This window comes from Salmo salar, chromosome 14 (genome assembly GCF_965601325.2).
Source record: "Salmo salar chromosome 14, fSalSal1, whole genome shotgun sequence".
Taxonomy (NCBI): domain Eukaryota; kingdom Metazoa; phylum Chordata; class Actinopteri; order Salmoniformes; family Salmonidae; genus Salmo; species Salmo salar.
In genome coordinates, this window is record NC_138304.1 from 18,952,287 (window position 1) to 18,976,521 (window position 24,235).

Sequence of the window (24,235 nt, forward strand, 5' to 3'; positions counted from 1 at the left end):
CCAGTCAAATGTAAGTGCTTTTATTGTGAAGTGGAAACATCTAGGAGCAACAACAACTCAGCTGCGAAGTGGTAGGCCAATCAAGCTCACAGAATGGGATCGCCGAGTGCTGAAGCACGTAAAAATCGTCTGTCCTCGGTTGCAACACCCATTACCGAGTTCCAAACAGCCTCTGGAAGCAACGTCAGCACAAGAACTGTTCGTTGGGAGCTTCATGAAATGGGTTTCCATGGCAGAGCAGCTGCACACAACCTTAAGATCACCATGCACAATGCCAAGCGTCGGCTGGAGTGGTGTAAAGCTCGCCGCCATTGGACTCTGGAGCAGTGGAAACGCGTTATCTGGAGTGATGAATCACGCTTCACCATTTGGCAGTCCGACGAACGAATTTGGGTTTGGCAGATGCCAGGATAACGCTACCTTCCCCAGGTTCAGGGTAGGCCCCTAAGTTCCAGTGAAGGGAAATCTTAACGCTACAGCATACAATGACATTCTAGACGATTCTGTACTTCCAACTTTGTGGCAACACTTTGGGGAAGGCCCTTTCCTGTTTCAGCATTACAATGCCCACGTTCACAAAGCGAGGTCCATACAGAAATGGATTGTCGAGATCAGTGTGGAAGAACTCGACTGGCCTGCACAGAGCCCTGACCTCAACCCCATCAAACACCATTGGGGTGAATTGGAACGCCGACTGAGAGTGCCCGACCTCAATAATGCTCTTGTGGCTGAATGGAAGCAAGTCCCTGCAGCAATGTTCCAACATCTAGTGGAAAGCCTTCCCAGAAGAGTGGAGGCTGTTATAGCAGCGAACTGATTTGGGGGACCAAATCAGTTCACCCTACCAAACTTCCCTGCTAAAACATACCGTAGGTCTGTCTGATGCCTTTTCGTTGTCACAGCCTAAATGCCAATCACAAACGAGGGGATTAATGAAAATGTGGATGAAATCGATTTTCGTACATGCTGTCAAGAGACTACATTCTAAAACAGGGACGGGAGTAACAGCAACCTCATTTTGTTGACAACATTGTACATAAAACAATGCTACCGTGGTGCTCTTTTTACGGTTTTATAAACTCAGCGGAGAACGTTCTCTCTCCTCATTCAGCTCCACTCTAATCTTGGGGCGTTTCTTTAAAATGCGCATCCAATCCCCTTTATCCCTTACATAACTAGACCATTCATATGCTTCAATGAGCTGCGTTTCACAATGCTGTGGCAAGAAAGGACAATTATAGTGGGTCTGCTCGTAATGTTAAGTTGCAGGCGCAGATGCTTCGATTTCAAAATGGTTTGGGGCACAGTTGAAAAGGTAACGCACTGACTATACAATGGATTCATTCGACAAAAAAAACAACAGTACTTTTCAATGCATGAGATATAAGAGGTGTGGCGTGTAGGCGTGAGAAGATGGTCAAATACTTGTGTCTCACCGCCAATGCGTGAGAGTTGGCAGCTCTGTGAGTTTGCTGCCAGCCCAAACTATTACATTGCTTCTCTGACAGACTGTCCCCAGTCATGTGACAGGGGTGTTCAGTATGAAGCGTGTCAACCTGTGAGTCATGCTGTCTAAAGACCAGAGAACCAGTCACGCCATACAGCAGGAGGAAAACAGAAATCAGGTCATCACAGGCGGTTGTTGTCTTGCTTTTTAAATGACCCAAGACAGACTGAAACTGTTACGGGTCACACACACACACACACACACACACACACACACACACACACACACACACACACACACACACACAGATAACACAGACACACACACTTGCCCAGTCATGTCTATGACCCAGAGGTTTGTTTATGAAGGGGCTAACTAGTACAGGATGGTGAGCCGTCTGTTTTGGTGATGTTTTAGAGACCTAGGAAGCTGTGTTGCCACCGTGTCTTCTTGGTTCATCAAAAATACAATACGACAACATACTACGGTGACCTCATTTAGATGTTTTCACGCTGCTGTGCGTTGTGACTGGTTCCTGTTGTGTTTAGACACTAGACAGCATGGCTCACAAATTGACATACGGTACGTCTGACCCAGACCAGGACTCAACGTTTAGACAGAACACCCAAACGCATGTGTGTCAAACACTTTAGAAGCCTGAGGATCCCCGTGACTGCTCAGATGCTCTACACACACACACATCTGTAACAGTGTTGCCTGCATGGTGATGTTCACAGTCCCAGCTCATACACTCATTGGTTATTCATCGGGTGACATTACCACTGGGATGTGTGTGTGTCTGTCACATGCCTGTCATGGAAGGCAGCCATGCATGTTTCTGCAGGCTACAGCAACTTAATTACAAAACCTGTTGTAATCCATCATATTCCTGATAATTCTGCCTCATGTGTTAGAGCCTGTGTGTGTGTGTGTGTGTGTGTGTGTGTGTGTGTGTGTGTGTGTGTGTGTGTGTGTGTGTGTGTGTGTGTGTGTGTGTGTGTGTGTGTGTGTGTGTGTGTGTGTGTGAGCAAGTGAAGCATATTATGTGTGTGTGAGGGTGTGCACACAATGTGTGTGTGTGTGTGTGTGTATCTGGGTCTCAAGTTGTTGGTGGGTACCTAACAGCAACATTTGAGGAGCCTGTGGAAGTCTCAGCCCCCCAGACTGCAGACCGGCATAAGACAAAGGCGAAGCAGCTAGAGAGGTACTGCTTCTTGTCAGCAGTCATGGACAGCCTTGCTGTCCGGAGAACAAGGTGCTATCTCTTTCCCTAGGTGTCCAGATATCCCTTTCCGGAAATCTTTGAATCATTATGGTATGATTTGTGATTTGTGGATTCAAATAAAGTATGTAAAATGTGTATGTTCTGGTACGTGGTGTGTGTGGGTGTCAGGTGGCCTGTGAGAAGGTGGATTGGTTTAGGAAGAACATTGCCCAGAGGTCAGCCAGCCCAGCCAGCCACCAGTAGTCATGTGTTATGGCCTGCTGCTATTGCTGCTGGAGGGAGGAAGCTATTTCTGTTGCCAACCTCTAGATCACATTACAATACCAACCTGGTGATCAGACACATGCACCAAGGGGATATTATTGCCTGGGTGGGCTGAAGACGTGTGTGGGTGTGTGTTTGTGTGTGTGTGAGAGAGAGAGAGAAACAGAGAAAAATAGAGTCCACTACACTAACCTCTCCACACTATATCCCAGTGATTTCCAAATGCCAATTCCGAACCCACTTGTGAGTGACAGCCAGTCTCTCTTGGGCCGCGGCTAAGGGCTAGGGACTGAGTTGTGGTTAAAATCATTTTTTATTTCTATTACGTAGGTCACAGTCGCAGGATTATTGGACAGTCTTTAGGTAAATCCCAGGATTATTGGACAGTTTTTAGGTAAATCCCAGGATTATTGGAAAGAACTCTCGGTGGGTCACTGTGCAACAAGCTCAGTGACCACTGCTGTAACTTTCTATCAACCCTGTGGAGTTTTCACCTGGTATGTTTTATAATCCTCAGCGGGACACAGTGATTCTACATCTGCACTGGTTGCTGTTTGGAGTTCTAGGCTGGGTTTCTGTATAGCACTTTGTGACATCGGCTGATGTAAAAAGGGCGTTATAAATACATTTGATTGATTGATGGTGTCATCATCTCATCCCTGGTGATGTTGGGTAGTTCCCCTAGCAGTGACGTCAATGTGCCCAGCTGTGGATTACACACACACTGGCAAAAATGTTGGGAATGTTACCGGAAATTTGCATTTAAAAAAAAGTATTATATTTTTTACCTTTATTTAACTAGGCAAGTCAGTTAAGAACAAATTCTTATTTTTCAATGACGGCCTAGGAACAGTGGGTTAACTAACTTGTTCAGGGGCAGAACGACAGATTTTTACCTTGTCAGCTCGGGGATTTGATCTTGCAACCTTTCGGTTACTCCCCAACGCTCTAACCACTAGGCTACCTGCTGTCACAGTTTAGAGAGTATTACCAAATATTTTTATGAGTAAACAAAGATAGGCCACAGCCTGTAATTTCCAATGGGAACAAATGAGTCAAAGTGGGCAGAACAAGCAAGGAGGTGGGCAGAGTCAAGCACGAGCTAACGAGATCCTATTGGTGCATTTTTGCCCACATTTGCATATTTCTGTTAAGGAACGTCTACTCTGTGAAGTGCGCATTTGCAATAACTCAATTCACTTTTGCATTCCCTCTAAACAACTCAATTTAAAAAATTTTTTTTAGCAAAGGGTAGTCTAGAAAACTTAGTCCCCTCTGTTCATAACAAATTATAGTTTTGGGAACAGAAAACTGTATTGAGATCAAAGGTTTTATCAATGACAAAATTTGAAGAATGTCTGCCAAAATCCATCTCGTTCCATCTTCTCCCACTGCCGGCCACTGGGCTTCCTCTCACTACCATATTTGGTAGTGGGTGGAAACACTAAGTGGATGCTTCACATTTACACATCCAGTGAAATATCTGCCTCATCGTTCTATCTGAGGTATTACTGCTGAACTGATTCAAAACTAAAGTGCTATGGCTTTTCAACCTCTGCCATATCGTGGATTCAGAGCTATCTGTCCAATAGAACTCAAAGGGTTTTCTTTAATGGAGGCATCTCTGTCAAACATGTAAATTGTGTTGTACTGCAGGGCAGCTCTCTAGGCCCTCTACTCTTTTCTATTTTTACCAATGACCTGCCACTGGCATTAAACAAAGCATGTGTGTCCATGTATGCTCATGATTCAACCATATACACATCAGCAACCACAGTTAATGAAGTCACTGAAACCCTTAACTTCTTGCGGATTAGTGGGACGCTAATGAAATTGCAGAGCGCCAAATTCAAATTAAATTACTATAAATATTCAACTTTCATGAAATCACAAGTGCACTACATCAAAATAAAGCTTAACTTCTTGTTAATCCAGCCGCCATGTCAGATTTCAAAAAGGCTTTACGGCGAAAGCAAACCATGCGATTATCTTAGGACAGCGCCCAGCACACAAAAGCATAACAAATCATTTTCAACCAGGGAGTTGCGACACGAAAGTCAGAAATAGCGATATAATATATGCCTTACCTTTGAAGATCTTCTGTTGGCACTCCAAAAGGTCCCAGTTTCATTACAAATGGTCCTTTTGTTCGATAAAGTCCTTTTTTATATCCATAAAAACTCAGTTTAGCTGGTGCGCTCAATCAATAATCCACTCGGTTTCCCTCCTTCAAAATGCATACAAAATGAATCCCAAACATTACCAATAAACTTATCCAAACAAGTCAATCAATGTTTATAATCAAAGTTTTGTCTAGTTTTGTCTAATCTTGGTTGATGTCCAGTTGTGTGGTCCAGTGCTGCAAGGAAAGACCTAGTTAAGCTGCAGCTGGCCCAGAAAAGAGCAGCACGTTTTGCTCTTAATTGTAATCAGAGGGCTGATATAAATACTATGCATGTCAGTCTCTCATGGCTAAGACTTGAGGAGGGACTGACTGCATAACTTCTTCTTTTTATAAGAAACATTGTGTTGAAAATCACAAATTGTTTGCATAGTCAACTTCCACACAGCTCTGACACACACACTTATCCCACCAGACATGCCACCAGGGGTCTTTTCATAGTCCACAAATCCAGAACAAATTCAAGAAAACATACAGTATTATATAGAGCCCTTATTGCATGGAACTTCCTTCCATCTCATATTGCTCAAATAAACAGCAAACCTGGTATAAAAAAACAGATAAAGCATCACCTCGCAGCACAACACCTCTACCCTATTTGACCTAGATAGTTTGTGTGTATACATTGATATGTAGGCTGCTTTTGCAACAGCTAATGGGGATCCTAATAAAATACTAAATACCAACCCTCCTTCAACAAAGCCAAAGGATTTTTTGGTAATCAGCGTCTTGGACAGTCTGTTTCAACAGGTTGTTTTGTTGTAAATCTCTGAGTAATTTGTCACAACGGGGCATCAGAGATATGACACATTGAAGGACAGCTCTGACAAATTGCTCTTCCTGTAATGTGTAGATTCAAGCAAAAAGGCAGACTGTTTGTGAAGGTGAAAGACAACCATTTCTAAATGTAGGCTATAGCCAGTGTCACTCCTTCAACTTTGTGTAATTTGTTCTATATGGAAGTTCTATATTGACAAGTATTATTCAAATAGTTTTTAGACAGCCTACTTGACTGGCCGTCTTAGACGGTGGTCCTTTCAAACGGGTCATTATTTCATTGTGGAGCTCCCTTGGGCACCGCCGCCCTCTCTTTTCTCTCTATCCCTCTCTCTTCCCTTCCTCTCTCTCTTTTTCCCCTGACTCTTGTGTTAACCTCTGTCACAGTAGCCCAGACCGATAATTGAAACAATCCGGCAATGAACCCCTTTGATTCTCTCTTTATTTCTCTCTTTTATTTCCCCAACATCCTCCCATTCTTTAAAAGCCCTGTCTATCTGTTTCTGGCCCGGGTTTATTGGAGTGTGCGCAACATTATTTAGCTTCCCCCCCGATTGGTTTTTAATAGGGGTTTTCCTCCCTGGTGGCCTATGATAAGTTAATGGCCTGAGAATTGTTCCCTGTTTAGTGACTGTGTGTGTGTGTGTGTGTGTGTGTGTGTGTGTGTGTGTGTGTGTGTGTGTGTGTGTGTGTGTGTGTGTGTGTGTGTGTGTGTGTGTGTGTGTGTGTGTGTGTGTGTGTGTGTGTGTGTGTGTGTGTGTGTGTGTGTGTGTGTGTGCAAGGAGGAAGTGGCTCGAGGGGAACAAGGAAACTTAAGTGCTTCATAACATCCCTCCTCTCGCTCACGCCCCCTCTAACACCCTCTCTCAGGGGGCTAAGGGGTGAGGTGGGGAGACACAAGGACATGGGAGGCTGCTTTGCTGGGGTGTGTAGGAAGGGTCAGACCAGGTCAAGTTTGTGTGTGTTTGTTGTCGTTACTCTAACCATAAATAACGTGCGTGGCTGGCACAACATCTTTGTGCTTATTCCCCAGCTTATTTGCTGTTAAATATTTAAAAAGAAAGGTCACTTTTATGGAGCCATTCCATATACCCATCCCTTATCCTCATTTTCCCTGTGCCTTCCGATAGGGTAATTCCACAGCATTCAAAAGAATATAACTTGTCCACAACCAATACCTCCCAAGCACTATACCTCCCAATGCCCTTTGAAAGCACTATCAATACCTCCCAATACCATCTTAAAGGTCGTGTGACTCTACGACAGTAAGGTATGTGTTCTTCAGTAAGAATACTGTTGTGATTACCCCAGTGTCCTCTGGGAAGGAAATGGAGTGTGAGTGATGACTGGCGAGGAGGGGACAGAGAGTACCGTTAAGGAACGCTGCTTCTTCAATCTGCTCTACCGTCTGATTGAAAGTGATTTGGCTGGCTTGCCCACGCACAGGCACAGGCACGGACAAATGCACACGCACACTCATACACACTCATACAAACTTACACACACTCATACACACTTCTGAGTGTATGAGTGTAATGCGGAGGTCTGTTCTGCTTCGAGACAAACCGACTGGAGAAACAACACTATTACGGATGAGCTGTGCAAGGCGGAGGATTAGGAGGCTGTGTGTGTGTATGTGTGAGAGTGTGTGTGTGCCAGCTCACTTAGTTCAGACGTCCTTCAGACAGCAGGCAGCAGGCAATAGACCAGGCAAACACACACCCACGCACACACAGACACCACCCCCCCCCCCCCCCAGCACACACAGACACAAATGTAGAAACAACCACATACACATATCGATTAATAGCAGGCTACAGCTAAATAAGGGCAAAATGCTTGCCTTTAACTAGAGGTTGACCGATTATGATTTTTCAACGCTGGTGCCGATTATTAGAGGGCCTAAAAACCCGATACCGATTAATCGGCAGATTTTTAATTTTTTTTTTACTTTATTTGTAATAATGACAATTACAACAATACTGAATGAACACTTATTTTAACTTAATATAATACATAAATAAAATCAATTTAGCCTCAAATAAATAATGAAACATGTTCAATTTGGTTTAAATAATGCAAAAACAAAGTGTTGGAGAAGAAAGTAAAAGTGCAATATGTGCCATGTAAGAAAGCTAACGTTTAAGTGCCTTGCTCAGAACATGGGAACATATGAAAGCTGGTGGTTCCTTTTAACATGAGTCTTCAATATTCCCAGGTAAGAAGTTTTAGGTTGTAGTTATTATAGGAATTATAGGACTATTTCTCTCTATACGATTTGTATTTCATATACCTTTGACTATTGGATGTTCTTATAGGCACTTTAGTATTGCCAGTGTAACAGTATAGCTTCCGTCCCTCTCCTCGCTCGAACCAGGAACACATCGACAACAGCCACCCTCGAAGCAGCGTTACCCATGTAGAGCAAGGGGAACAACTACTCCAAGTCTCAGAGCGAGTGACGTTTCAAATGCTATTAGCGCGCACCCGCTAACTAGCTAGCCATTTCACATCGGTTACACCAGCCTAATCTTGGGAGTTGATAGGCTTGAAGTCATAAACAGCGCAATGCATTGCGTAGAGCTGCTGGCAAAACGCACGAAAGTGCAGTTTGAATGAATGCTCAGGAGCCTGCTGGTGCCTACCACCGCTCAGTCAGACTGCTCTATCAAATCATAGACTTAATTATAATATAATAAACACACAGAAATACGAGCCTTAGGCCATTAATATGGTCGAATCCGGAAACTATCATCTCGAAAACAAAAAGTTTTTTTCTTTCAGTGAAATACGGAACCGGTCCGTATTTTATCTAACGGGTGGCATCCCTAAGTCTAAATATTCCTGTTACATTCCTGTTACATTGCACAACCTTCAATCGTATGTCATAACTGTGGCTCAGTTGGTAGAGCATGGTGTTTGCCTACGCCAGCATGGTGTGTGCAACGCCAGGGTTGTGGATTCGATTCCCACGGGGGGCCAGTACAAAAAAAAAATGCATGAAATGAAAATGAAATGTATGTATTCACTACTGTAAGTCGCTGGATAAGAGCGTCTGCTAAATGACTAAAATGTAGATAATTACGTAAAATTCAGGCAAATTAGTTCGCAACGAGTCAGGCAGCCCAAACTGTTGCATATACCCTGACTCTGCATGCAATGAACGCAAGAGCAGTGACACAATTTCATGTTAGCAGGCAATATTAACTAAATATGCAGGTTTAAAAATATATACTTGTGTATTGATTTTAAAGAAAGGCATTGATGTTTATGGTTAGGTACATTGGTGCAACGACAGTGCTTTTTTCGCAAATGCGCTTGTTAAATCATCACCCGTTTGTCGAAGTAGGCTGTGATTCGATGAGAAATTAACAGGCACCGCATCGATTATATGCAACGCAGGACACGTTAGATAAACTAGTAATATCATCAACTATGTGTAGTTAACTAGTGATTATGTTAACATTTTATAGTTTTTTATAAGATAAGTTTAATGCTAGCTAGCAACTTACCTTGGCTTCTTGCTGCCCTCGCTTAACAGGTAGTCAGCCTGCCATGCAGGCTCCTCGTGGAGTGCAATGTAAGGCAGGTGGTTAGAGCGTTGGACTAGTAACCAGAAGGTTGCAAAAAAAAACGTTCCTAGGCCGTCATTGAAAATAAGAATGTGTTCTTAATCTGACTTGCCTAGTTAAATAAAGGTGTGTAAAAAAAATATTAAAAAATAAAAAATAAAAATCGGCAAATCGGTGGCCAAAAATACCGATTACCAATTGTTATGAAAACTTGAAATCGGCCCTAATTATTCGGCCATTCTGATTAATCGGTCGACCTCTAGCCTTAACAGTTGAGGTCCTGCAGAGCAGATCAATATCTTTGATCAGTAAAACTGTTGGGCTTTTATTCTGATATTCCCCTTTGTGGGCCAAACATACCCTTCAATAGATGCCAGCCTGGTCACTAGAAATAGACGGCGATTTCAGACGTCTGAAAAGGTCCTGAGAACGTCGATATACCGTATACCTTCCTCAGTGCTCACAACAACAACAAAAATACAATTGCCCAGCACTGGTGATGTTCGGAGCCGGAGCACTCTGTTTAGGCCACCGCGCCACCACAGTTCACAATGCTCTAACAAGGCACGGGAATACTTGATGATAGTTGATTGGAAAACAGCGTGTTGTTTTTAAATGATTTCCTTTTACGCCTTTCCCAAACCATAGCCCGAACCTTAACCCCTCGGGAATGAATACCTGAACTTAACCCTTTGAGTTGTTTCAGTTTAAACCCTGTCAACCACGCGGAATTAACCCGGTAACCATGCGGAATGAATGCGCCAAAAATAGACGTTTGTCTGTAATACGTGGAATTTCTAAGGGGAACTATGAGATCTGGTATCAGCAAGATACAGCATGTGCATGCTAAATGGACACTACTGGACACCTGAAAGAAAATCACTACGACTAGCAGTTAGTGTGTGTTCACTACGTCATATTCACTGTGTAATGTTGTGTAATAGACTATCATTGATCAGTGTGCAGCCAGGTGTTACTCAATCGACAGGCAGTCTCTGCGTGTCGGTCCCGGTGTGTGTGTGTGTGTGTGCGTGTGCGTGTGCGTGTGCGTGTAGAGCTTTCTGTATACACAATGAGTCACAGAACAAAAGATTTCCAGTCATTTAAGAGTTGTTGGTTAGTCAGACCTCTCTCTACTTTAGCGAGAGAGAGAGCAACATGATGTGAATACAAAATGGTTTTCTTTGTTAGATACAGCCCACACTCTCTGTCTCACCTTGGCAGGACTAGAGCAGTGATCAGAGAGAGAGAGAGGTTTGTGTGCCAGAGGCTTAATACAGCCTCTTAAGAAAGGGAATGTAATTAAACAGTGAAAGGATGTTGACATGCTCCATCTGACAGTATGCATAGCGTGTGGGTAGATGTGAACACATTCGGAATGTGATAAAGAATCTATGCAGTTGAACCTCTTAGATATTGTGTCTATTTTTGATTGGCTGATAACTGTTCCCAATCTCCACACTGTGTGAGGCCTATGTGTGAATGTTTGCAGAAGGTTTATTGCTTGAGGCCAAATAACAGCAAAGTGTATAATACGTCATATACAGTTGAAGTCGGAAGTTTACATACACCTTAGCCAAATATATTTAAACTCAGTTTTTCTCAATTCCTGACATTTAATCCTAGTAAAAAGTCCCTGTCTTAGGTCAGTTAGGGTCACCACTTTATTTCAAGAATGTGAAAAGTCAGAATAATAGTAGAGAGAATGATTTATTACAGCTTTTATTTCTTTCATCACATTCCCAGTGGGTCAGAAGTTTACATACACTCAATTAGTATTTGGTAGAATTGCCTTTAAATTGTTTAACATGGGTCAAACGTTTTGGGTAGCCTTCCACAAGCTTTGGCCCATTCCTCCTGACGGAGCTGGTGTAACTGAGTCAGGTTTGAAGGCCTCCTTGCTCGCACAAGCTTTTTCAGTTCTGCCCACAAATTTTCTGTAGGATTGAGGTCAGGGCTTTGTGATGGCCACTCCAATACCTTGACTTTGTTGTCCTTAAGCCATTTTGCCACAACTTTGGAAGTACGCTTGGGGTCATTTGCGACCAAGCTTTAACTTCCTGACTGATGTCTTGATTTGTTGCTTCAATATATACACATAATTTTCCTTTCTTGTGATGCCATCTATTTTGTGAAGTGCATCAGTCCCTCCTGCAGCAAAGCACCCTCACAACATGATGCTGCCACCCCCGTGCTTCAAGGTTGGGATGGTGTTCTTCGGCTTGCAAGCGTCCCCCTTTTTCCTCCAAACATAACGATGGTCATTATGGCCAAACAGTTGAATTTTTGTTTCATCAGACCAGAGGACATTTCTCCAAGAAGTACGATCTTTGTCCCCATGTGCAGTTGCAAACCGTAGTCTGGCTTTTTTATGGCTGTTTTGGAGCAGTGGCTTCTTCCTTGCTGAGCACCCTTTCAGGTTATGTCGATACAGGACTCGTTTTACTGTGGATATAGATACTTTTGTACCTGTTTCCTCCAGAATCTTCACAAGGTCCTTTGCTGTTGTTCTGGGATTGATTAGCACTTTTCACACCAAAGTTCGTTAATCTCTAGGAGACAGAACGCGTCTCCTTCCTGAGCGGTATGACAGCTGCGTGGTCCCATGGTGTTTATACTTGCGTACTATTGTTTGTACAGATGAACGTGGTACCTTCAAGCATTTGGAAATTGCTCCCAAGGATGAACAATTTTCTTTCTTTGGTCTTGGCTGATTTCTTTTGATTTTCCCATGATGTCAAGCAAAGAGGCACTGAGTTTGAAGGTAGGCCTTGAAATACATCCACAGGTACACTTCCAATTGACTCAAATTATGTCAATTAGCCTATCAGAAGCTTCTAAAGCCATGACCTAATTTTCTGGAATTTTCCAGCTGTTTAAAGGCACAGTCAACTTAGTGTATGTAGACTTCTGACCCACTGGAATTGTGATACAGTGAGTTATAAGTGAAATAATCTCTCTGTAAACAATTGTTGGAAAAATTACTTGTGTCATGCATGAAGTAGACGTCCTAACCGACTTGCCAAAACTGTAGTTTGTTAACAAGAAATGTGTGGAGTGGTTGAAAAACAAGTTTTAATGACTCCAACCTAAGTGTATGTAAACTTCCGACTTCAACTGTACGTCCATACCTTTTTCATGTAAAGAACAATGTTTTCATTTCAAGGTTGTAGTTGAAGCTTTTCTTGACCGTATATCCCCGTTGACATGAGTTCCTGACCCTATCCCATCCATCCATCTCGCTCCGATGCTTCCAGAGATGAACCGTCTCAGAGTAGCATTTCGCCTTTTAGATTACAATGAATAATATTATAACGACAGGTCCTAGATCAGCACTCTTACTCTGAGACACTTTGCGGGTTCGGGCCCTGATCTTGGTGTTTGCTATGCCGTTCCTGCTTCATCGCGCGACGAGCTCTCGTCTAGGGCTAGTGAATAGTAAACAAGGGCTCGTCAATAGCGTATGTATCGCAGTGCAACTTGCTGTCGCTTCAGTAAGGCTCTTGCCGTGCTCTATGTTCTTAGGTATAACGGAAATGTTTTGTGTTGATCTGTGGACGATACCAGATAATCAATCGATCGGTCGATGACACTGACAAGACTAAGCAACTACAGTGTGGCCGAACCGTACCAGTCAAACCTATGATGCTAAGTGACCTATAGTGTTAATCGACTCTCTACTCTCTCTCTCTCTCTCTCTCCCTCCACTAGGAGAGCACCTGAGGATCTGTCCCCAGGGCTACACGTGTTGCACCAGTGTCATGGAGGACAGCCTATCCAACCTGAGCCGCACCGAGATGCAGGGCCTGATCAGAGATGCTGGACGAGCCCTGCAAGCCTCCCTCAACGGACAGTACAAGGCCTTCGACGGTGAGTGGGGAGGGGGGGGGGCAGAAGGAGGGAAAGAGACAGATGGAGGGACTGGTCAAGCATCCCTTATTGGCTTTACAAGGCTTTTGACGCTGAGTAGGAGAAAGGGAGGGAAGAACAGACAGAGATTGAGAGGGAGAAGAAACCCTGTGTCTCTTTCCCTCCACATCTCTGCTATCTCAATCAGGCCTGTGTCATCTCTGTTCTCGTTAATTAGTTTCTCCATCGGTCTGATTGGCTCTGATCACTGTGTGTTGGTTAACCAAGAAGTTGTCGGAAGGTGTGTGTGTGTGTGGTGTGTGTGTGTGTGACAGTGACAGTGAGAGAGGGGGTGTTTGACTGCATGTATATGTTTGTATGTGTGTTAGACTGAGTGTGTGTGATTGCTTTGCGTTCATGTGCTTGTACGTTGCGGTATGTGTCTGTATATAAATACAACCAGCTGGTTGTCAGTATATCACTGTGAGCTATTTACTGTGGAACCAGTCAATTTATTTCAGGGGAAGTGTTTTTCCTAGCGCACTCTTTGAGTAATGCTGGTACTTGTTGTCCTCAAGTCCAGACAGGACAGCTGGGCTGTCTCCCCCGCCACTCCCTCAATCCCTCCGTTCTAACCCGCTCTCCATACACAACACACTTGACAAATCATCCCTTGCTTTTCCTCTCCTCCGCCTACTCAAGTCACACTCAACTGTCACTCTACTATCAAGCCACATAGGATTGCTATTAATCGCCTTGAGTCCTATGGAGGGAAATCCCCCCCCCCCCCCCCCACACACACACACACTCGCTCCAGAGTATTCCTGTGTGTGAGAAGATAATATTGCTTTAATCCTCCCTGATTGATGAGGAATCTCACACACACTCATGGTCCTGCGGCATAACTGACTGATCAATGCAGAGTAAAGAGGTTCCATAATATTAAGCCATCATAAGTACACGAGAGAGAGAGAGAAAGAGAGACAGAGACAGAGACACAGAGAGAGAGAGAGAGAGATGGTCAAGCTTGGGCAGTATCAATATACAGTAATATCATAACATACACCATTTCTGAAGTAGGAGTCTGTTTGTGTAGCATGTACAGTATACCGAAGTATGATATCATGCCATATTAAATACATTGATATCCTACCATTTTATATACATTCATATGATTACTGTATTTTTAATGAACAGTAGTGTATTTCTTTTTAGTGAGGGTGAAAGTCAAGCTGTTCTGTGATTCAGGGGTCCGACTGAACCCAGATTAAAGTGATTAGAACGTACAGTGATTGGGACATTGATGATGTGATTATTTACGTTTAATGTTACAGTACAATCTGTTCCAGTCGACAGGAAGTGACTAAGCATCTGCCTCTGCTCTACTCGTTCCTCTGGTTGATTGATCTGTCATATGGATCTGTTTGTCAGCCTGACCTTTCTGGGCCCATCCTGATTAGTGGCTGAGTGACGTCTGTGTACAGGGCATTCTCTCTCTCTCTCTCTCTCTCTCCTCTCTCTCTCTCTCTCTCTCTCTCTCTCTCTCTCTCTCTCTCTCACTCTCACTCTCACTCTCACTCTCACTCTCATTCTCTTCCTTTCTTTCTTTCTTTCTCTCTTTCTAGCTCTCTCTTCGTCCTCTCTGTACCCAGGGTGTTATAGCAATGCCAGAGCAGCATCCGTCTCATTTCATGGACAACCTGTCCAAAACGTTCAAATACACACACACACACACACACACACACACACACACACACACACACACACACACACACACACACACACACACACACACACACACACACACCAACATGGCCCGTCCAAGACACACAAACACGTTTATGTGCTTGAGAAGTATCTGGAAGGCACCCAGCATGCAGAAAACAACTCTTCCACAATCACAGAGCCCTGATAAACTACACAAAGCACACAGAAATGCTCCGTCAAGCATCACTCACTCAGCTGCGTAAACACACTAACGAAGTGCTTCACACACACGCGCACACACACACACACACACACACACACACACACACACACACACACACACACACACACACACACACACACACACACACACACCTTCCGACATCTTCTTGGTTAACCAACACACAGTGATCAGAGCCAACTCCAACCGTCGGAATGGCTTCCAGTTTCCCCATCTCCTCATCAGAAAAGAACCACTCCTCACTCTCCTGGAAAACTCCATCTTGGGTCTCATCTCCGTGTGCTTGTGGAAAAGACGTTGTTCTCCTGCTCAGGCTGGCTGTGCTGGTTGTGGTAGCGAAAGCTGGCTTTGTTTAGGGACTTCCAGTATCACTCACAATGCAAGATCTCTGAGACACCTGACCTAAAGGCACACATAAATCCAGTTGTAGATGTACCTAAATTCATTCTAAACATGAATTGTTGTGAAATACACCAAAATAAGCAATTAACCAACTTGTGTTAAGAATGTACTTTTTGATTCGTACCATTGATGATGGCAGGAAGATACTGATACTGTCCCTGTGCCATTCATTGTCCAGACTGGTTTAATCGCTGGGTGTTGAAGCTCATTGTTGGATATTGAAAATCTTGCATAGCATGTCGCATGTCTAGGCTTGGGGGTTGTCGCCACTAAAACTGAGTTCCAAATCAATATTGCCTATCAACCGAACATTCTAAAATTCTGATTCATCTCAATTGTGATATCATCATAACTGTCATCTTCTGAATTAAATCTCCATGGAATGAGTTTTAAATCTACACTGTTGCTCTTATCAGCCACGCGTTCTACCAACTTTGCTTTGCATGATTTTGTATTTTTAGGATTCTGAATTGCCTTGACAATGGAAAAAGAGAAATTCATGGGTGTGATGTGCATCATCATGTAAAATAATTTTTACATTGGATCCACCATATAAATATTTTGATTTCTAAATCGATGGAAGCCACTAACACCACAGCTAGCACAAAACGTTCTGAGAACCATATGTGTCTTAGATCTTGGTGAAAGCGTTATGGTGCCCTATGGTTATTTTGCGTACAACCTTCCCACAACATTCTAGGATTGGTGCAGAGTAGTTGCTTGGCTTTGGAACATTCTCAGCACCTTTAAGGAACTTGAAAAAAAATATTTTTCTTGGTATTTCATTACTTTAACAGAAGGTTTTCAAAATGTTCAAACATGGTTACATTTCATTTGATGATGGTAATGTTCTAGGAACGTTATCCAACTGGTTTGACATTGTGTTCAGAGAACGTTAAGAAAATTCGTTGGAATTTCAGTACTTCAGCATAACGTTTCCTACAGGTTTCCTCATGGTTCTATTTAAAGTCATGTTCTCAAATTGTTCAGAGAATGTTAAGAAAGCATATTTTTTATGGTTAGATTTGTATTTTTATTTTCAATACCAAACATACACATACATACAAATGACAACATACAGATGCACACAAACATCCACAACATCACCCCTACCCAGACCCACCTGCTCACACCCCCATCTCCAGCGCCCGTATCACTCTTCACCACATGGCCTCAAACTGCACCATTTTGTTTCTCTCCATCACCAACATGCTTTCAACATTTAGATAATAAAGCATTTTACATTTTCATTGTGTTAACAATGGAGGATTGGTTGATTTCCAGTTTTTTATAATACGTTTTTTTCAAGATGATTGACGAGAAAAGTATCGTCCAACCCATCGGGTATCTCACTGCACCGTCATATGCCATGTCTTGAAATATTTATTTATTTTTACTTAACCTTTATTTAACTAGGCAAGTCAGTTAAGAACAAATTCTTATTTACATTGACAGCCTATGCAGGCAGACGGATTAAAAGTACATTTACAATGTATTCTGACAGCCAACTTTCTAACTCTGCCCATAACTTTTGAACTTTATAGCATTCCCAGAAGGCATGGATTATTGAGTCAGTGTTAGTTTTACACTTTAAGACATGACTATGCCGTTGTGCTGTAGAATTTTGTCTCTTGTTTAATACATTCTATACATTAGTTTATACTGGATTAATCATACATTTTCGTTAACTGTAATTTTGTTAGTTATGTTCCAACATTCCCTCCACATTCCCTCCAATTATAAGTTATCAGTTCCAGCAGTTTATATTTTTTTCTAAGAGATTGTCAGTTGGCTGTCAACCTCTGCAAGGATTTGTAAATCTTACCTATCATATAAAAAAAAATTCTGACTCAAATAGGGTTCTCTCAAGATTACTCTGATGTCCAAAAGATTTCAATTTGAAATGTCTTGATATGAAACTATTAAGTTGCATGTATTTGAAAATATCTACATTGATCAGTCCAAAATAGCTTTTTATTTCTGTCATTGAAATATATTGATTTCCGATTACCAAGTAATTTAAAAAATGTTATGCCTTTAGAGCAATTTATCGGCTAGCCTCTGGATTGTTCCACTGGGTTGTGTTTTTAGGGCGTAGAATTAATTAAATTGTCTTCCATATTGATTTAGTGTTCTTAATTATGAAGTTGTTAATGTTCTTAGATTTATCCTGAGAAAATCGACACTTAATAAGGTTCTGGGGATACAATTCCAAGTCTGGAAGGTTAAAACCATCCTCTGACATAGGAAGATGTAAAACGTAACTTTTTATTCTATGAATTTTATTTGCTCATATAAAGTCTGTTATGACCGAGGATACTTTTTTAAAGAATGTCTTCGGTGGGGTAATTGGTATTACCGAGAGTAAATATATTAACTTAAGGAGCCATGCCCTTCTGAAGAGGTTTATTCTACATGTAAGATTTATGGGAAGATTGTTCCATTTAATTCGATAGAGTATTCTGACATTTTTAGCGAGGAGGGCATTGTGTTTTCAATATTGGTCAGGTACATCAGAAGATCATGTGCAAATAAGTTTAGTTTATTTTCATGTTTACCAATTCTGATACCTGTTACGTTGGGGTCTTTCAGCAAGCGATTCAATTTCCAGTGCAAACGATGGGGGAGAGAAGACATCCCTTTCTTGTGCCCCTTTCTAAAGCAATTTCATCAGATATACAGTATACTACTGTTCAAAAGTTTGGGGTCACTTAGAATTGTCCTTGTTTTTGAAAGAAAAGCAAATGTTGTGTCCATTAAAATAACATCAAATTGATCAGAAATACAGTGTTATCAGCAACCATCACTCCTGTGTTCCAATGGCACGTTGTGTTAGCTAATCCAAGTTTATCATTTTAAAAGGCTGATTGATCATTAGAAAACCCTTTTGCAATTATCTTAGCACAGCTGAAAACGGTTGTTCTGATTAAAGAAGCAATAAAACTGGCCTTCTTTAGACTAGTTGAGTATCTAGAGCATCAGCATTTGTGGGTTTGATTACAGGCTCAAAATGTCCAGAAACAAAGAACTTTCTTCTGAAGCTTATCAGTCTATTCTTGTTCCGAGAAATTAAGGCTATTCCATTTGAGAAATTGCCAAGAAACTGAAGATCTCGTACACTGCTGTGTACTACTCCCTTCATAGAACAGCGCAAACTGGCTCTAACCAGAATAGAAAGAGGAGTGGGAGGCCCCGGTGCACAACTGAGCAAGAGGACAAGCACATTAGAGTGTCTAGTTTGAGAAACAGATGCCTCACAACTGGCAGCTTCATTAAATAGTACCCGCAAAACACCAGTCTCAATGTCAAGAGTGAAGAGGCGACTTCAGGATGCTGGCCTTCTAGGCAGAGTTCCTCTGTCCAGTGTCTGTTCTTTTGCCCATCTTTATCTTTTTTTTATTGGCCAGTCTGAGATATGACTTTTTCTTTGCAACTCTGCCTAGAAGCCCAGCATTCTGGAGTCGCCTCTTCACTGTTGACGTTGAGACTTGTGTTTTGCATAAACAGCCAGTGTTTTTTTTGTGTATTGTATTAAACTGAAAACATGTTCTTGTATTTGCGTCTATTTTTAATAAACCCTGTTTGATTGATACAGTGCCTTAAGAAAGAATTCACAACCCTTGACTTTTTCCACATTTTGTTTTGTTACAAGGTGGGATTAAAATGGATTTAATTGTAAATTTTTTGTCAACGATCTACTCAAAATACTCTGTAATGTCAAAGTGGAAGAAAAATTCTAAAATAAAATTTAAAAACACTAATATATCTTGACTACATAAGTATTCAACCCCCTGAGTCAATACATGTTAGAATCACCTTTGGCAGAAGTTACAGATGTGAGTCTTTTGCACATCTGGATTGTACAATATTTGCACATTATTCTTAAAAAATTATTCAAGCTCTGTCAAGTTGGTTGTTGCTAGACAGCCATTTTCAAGTCTTGCTATATATTTTCAAGATGATTTAAGTCAAAACTGTAACTAGGCCACTAAGGAACATTCAATGTGGTCTTGGTAAGCAACTCCAGTGTATATTTGGCCTTGTATTTTAGGTTATTGTCCTGCTGAAAGAGGAATTTGTCTCCCAGTATCTGTTGGAAAGCAGACAGAACCAGGTTTTCTTCTAGAACTTTGCCTGTGCTTATCTCTATTTCCTTTCTTTTTATTGAAAAAACTCCCTAGTCCTTGCTGATGACAAGCATAGCCACCACCATGCTTGAAAATATGAAGAGCGGTACTCAGTGATTTGCTTGCCCCAAACATAGCGCTTTGTATTCAGCAAATAAAGTACATTTCTTTGCCACATTTTTTGCAGTTTTACTTTAGTGTCTTATTTCAAACAGGATGCATGTTTTGGAATATTTTTTATTCTGTACAGGCTTCCTTCTTTTCACTGTCATTTAGGTTAGTATTGTGGAGTAAGTACATTGTTGTTGATCCATTCTCAGTTTCCTCCTATCACAGCCATTAAACTCTAACTGTTTTAAAGTCACCATTGGCCTCATGGTGAAATCCCTGAGTGGTTTCCTTTCTCTCCGCCAACTGAGTTAGGAAGGAGGCCTGTATCTTTGTAGTTACTGGGTGTATCGATGCACCATCCAAAGTGTAATTAATAAATTCACTATGCTCAAAGGGAAATTCAATGTCTGCTTTAAAAAAAAGGTTTATCTACCAATAGGTGCCCTTTTTTGCAGGGCATTGGAAAACATTCCTGGGCTTTGTGGTTGAATCTGTGTTTGAAATTCACTTCTCGACTGATGGACCTTACAGATCATTGTAAACTCAGCAAAAAAAGAGACGTCCTCTCACTGTCAACTGTGTTTGTTTTCAGCAAACTTAACATGTGTAAATATTAGTATGAACATACTATTCAACAACAGAGACATAAACTGAACAAATTCCACAGACATGTGACTAACATAAATGGAATAATGTGTCCCTGAACAAAGGGGGGGTCAAAATCAAAGTTACAGTCCGTATCTGGTGTGGCCACCAGCTGCATTAAGCACTGCAGTGCATCTCCTCCTCATGGACTGCACCAGATTTGCCAGTTCTTGCTGTGAGATGTTACCCCACTCTTCCACCAAGGCACCTGCAAGTTCCCAGACTTTTCTGGGGGGAATGGCCCTAGCCCTCACCCTCCGATCAAACAGGTCCCAGACGTGGTCAATGGGATTGAGATCCGGGCTCCTCGCTGGCCATGGCAGAACACTGACATTCCTGTCTTGCAGGAAATCACGCACAGAACGAGCAGTATGGCTGGTGGCATTGTCATGCTGGAGGGTTATGTCAGGATGAGCCTGCAGGAAGGGTACCACATGAGGGAGGAGGATGTCTTCCCTGTAACGCACAGCGTTGAGATTGCCTGCAATAACAACAAGCTTAGTCCGATGATGCTGTGACACACCGCCCCAGACCATGACGGACCCTCCACCTCCAAATCGATCCCCCTCCAGAGTACAGGCCTCGGTGTAACGCTCATTCCTTTGACGATAAACGCGAATCCGACCATCACCCCTGGTGAGACAAAACCGCGACTCGTCAGTGAAGAGCACTTTTTGCCAGTCCTGTCTGGTCCAGCGACGGTGGGTGTGTGCCCGTAGGCGACGTTGTTGCGAGTGATGTCTGGTGAGGACCTGCCTTACAACAGGCCTACAAGCCCTCAGTCTAGCCTCTCTCAGCCTATTGCGGACAGTCTGAGCACTGACGGAGTGATTGTGTGTTCCTGGTGTAACTCGGGCAGTTGTTGTTGCCATCTTGTACCTGTCGGTGATGTCTGGTGAGGACCTGCCTTACAACAGGCCTACAAGCCCTCAGTCCAGCCTCTCTCAACCTATTACGGACAGTCTGGTGTGATGTTAGGATGTACCGATCCTGTGCAGGTGTTGTTACACATGGTCTGCCAGTGCGAGGACGATCAGCTGTTTGTCTTGTCTTCCTGTAGCTCTGTCTTAGGTGTCTCACAGTACGGACATTGCAATGTATTGCCCTGGCCACATCTGCAGTCCTCATGCCTCCTTGCAGCATTCCTAAGGCACGTTCACACGGATGAGCAGGGACCCTGGGAATCTCTGTTTTGGTGTTTTTCAGAGTCAGCAGAAAGGCCTCTTTAGTGTCCTAAGTTTTCATAACTGTGACCTTAATTGCCTACCGTCTGTAAGCTGTTAGTGTCTTAACGACTCTTCCACAGGTGCATGTTCATTAATTGTTTATGGTTCATTGAACAACCATGGGAAACAGTGTTTAAACCCTTTACAATGAAGATCTGTGAAGTTATTTGGATTTTTACGAATTATCTTTGAAAGACAGGGTCCTGAAAAAGGGACATTTTCTTTTTTTGCTGGGTTTACAGTATGTGTAGGGTACAGAGATGAGGTAGTAGTTCAAAAATAATGTTAAACACTATTATTGCACACAGAGTGAGTTCATGCAACATATTATGTGACTTGTTTTTTACTCCTGGCTTACCATAACAAAGGGGATGAATACTTAATGACTCAAGACATTTCAGTTTTTATTTAAATACATTTCGCTTTGACATTATGGGGTATTATGTGTGGGCCAGTCATACAACATTTCAATTTAATGCATTTTAAATTCAGGCTGTAACACAACAAAATGTGGAAAAAGTTAAGGATTGTGAATGCTTTCTGAAGGCACTGTATGTATTAAGTCTTGCAAGACTTTTGCCATTCTATTGCTTATGAGCATTGTTATTATTTTATTGTCACAATTTATTTAACTTATGGGTCTGTAATCAGTAGGGGACTCTTCATATTTTCCTGGTTTTATTATAACTGAAATAACTGTATAACACATGGAAATAGAAAGCACTGAATTGAGTGACATATGTGATGTGTAAATAATAAGTATTCGGACTCTTTGCTATGAGACTCGAAATTGAGCCCAGGTGCATCCTATTTCCATTGATCATCCTTGAGATGTTTCTACAACCTGATTGGAGTCCACCTGTGGTAAATTCAATTGATTGGACATGATTTGGAAAGGAACACACTTGTCTATGTAAGGTCCCGTCCCACAGTTGACAGCAAAAACCAAGCAATGAAGTCAAAGGAATTATCCGTAGAGTTCCGAGACAGGAATGTGTCGAGGCACAGATCTGGGGAAGGGCACCAAAACATTTCTGCAGCATTGAATGTCCCCAAGAACACAGTGGCCTCCATCATTCTTAAATGGAAGTTTGGAACCACCAAGACACTTCCTAGAACTGGCCGCCTAGCCAAAATGAGCAATCGGGGGAGAAGGGCCATGGTCAGGGAGGTGACCAAGAATCCGATGGTCACTGACAGAGCTCCAAAGTTTCTTTGTGGAGATGGGAGAAACCTTCCAGAAGGACAACCATCTCTGCAGCACTCCACCAATCAGTAGCCAGACGGAAGATACTCCTCAGTAAAAGGCACATGACAGCCCGCTTGGCTCGGAGTGCTGCATTGTGCCCTACTCCCTGAGTGGTGCGTGCTCCGAAGCACCTCTCACTCACATGGCTCTCCATCACTCGATCGGGTCTTTCTCACAGGCTACAAGTGAAGACATACACATTGGGGATGCAACTGCGCGCATCCTTATCCAATTCAGAGGTGCATATTGAAGATATTGGAAGAACTGTCCACATTTACTTTTTGTCAGCCAACAACATGAGCAGGCCTAACAAACAGAAAAAGCACTAGCCTATGTCAATCTACTATCCCCCATAGTACAAAAGTTGACTTATTCTATTCTGTGCGAGAAATAAATATTCCAAACATAGTCTGGGACAGTTGTGGGATGAGAGATTCCAAATTAATACAACCACTAGCATCAAAAAAATAGTTTTACGCAATGTGTCTGACGCAACAGATCAGAACGTTTAGCTTAAAATGTTGATCAACTATTAGGCTATTTCTTCACATTATGAGAGCAGCAAAGCGCACATGGCAGTAGGCTATAAGCGTGAATGTTCCATTAGCAGGAAAAACACCATTATCAAAAGTGACCGCAAATGTGATTATGCATGTAATGCTTTTATTATAAAGGTGCAATTTAATGGTTAAATTATCTTCCACAAACATGAAACTCACGCGCTGCTTATGTATGCCAGTTAGGCTCTACACTCCTTGTAAAGCGGATTAATGTGCTTCATTTTAAGAAGTTATTTGGCCACTTTAGTTGTGATACAGACCTTATCAAAACAAATAGGCCTATCGGCTAGGCTACATGAGGTGTGCGACTATGATTAGAAAAAGTCATACAAAAAAAGGGATTGTTTCTTGCTTAAACTGGGCATCATTCACAATTGATAATACTGTATATAATTCACAAGTGATAGGCTAATATTGTCACCCATCAGACTATTCTTGATTTAATCTTGTCTTTACATATACAAAATAATATACAGTTGAAGTCGGAAGTTTACATACATCTTAGCCAAATACATTTAGCCTGTTAGGGCTAGGGGGCAGTATTTGCACGGCCGGATAAAAAAACGTTCCCGATTTAATCTGGTTACTACTCCTGCCCAGTAACTAGAATATGCATATCATTGTTTGATTTGGATAGAAAACACCGTAAAG

General features: G+C 42.2%; 1 protein-coding gene across 1 annotated transcript in view; it reads left to right on the forward strand.

Moving 5' to 3' along the window:
• Nucleotides 1-24,235, forward strand: part of LOC106568852 (glypican-1) — a 110,254-nt gene that overhangs the window by 41,765 nt on the left and 44,254 nt on the right. The window contains exon 3 of the mRNA XM_014139581.3: nucleotides 13,179-13,337. Within this exon, the coding sequence (XP_013995056.1) occupies nucleotides 13,179-13,337 (159 nt within the window). The remainder of the gene's footprint in view (nucleotides 1-13,178; nucleotides 13,338-24,235) is intronic.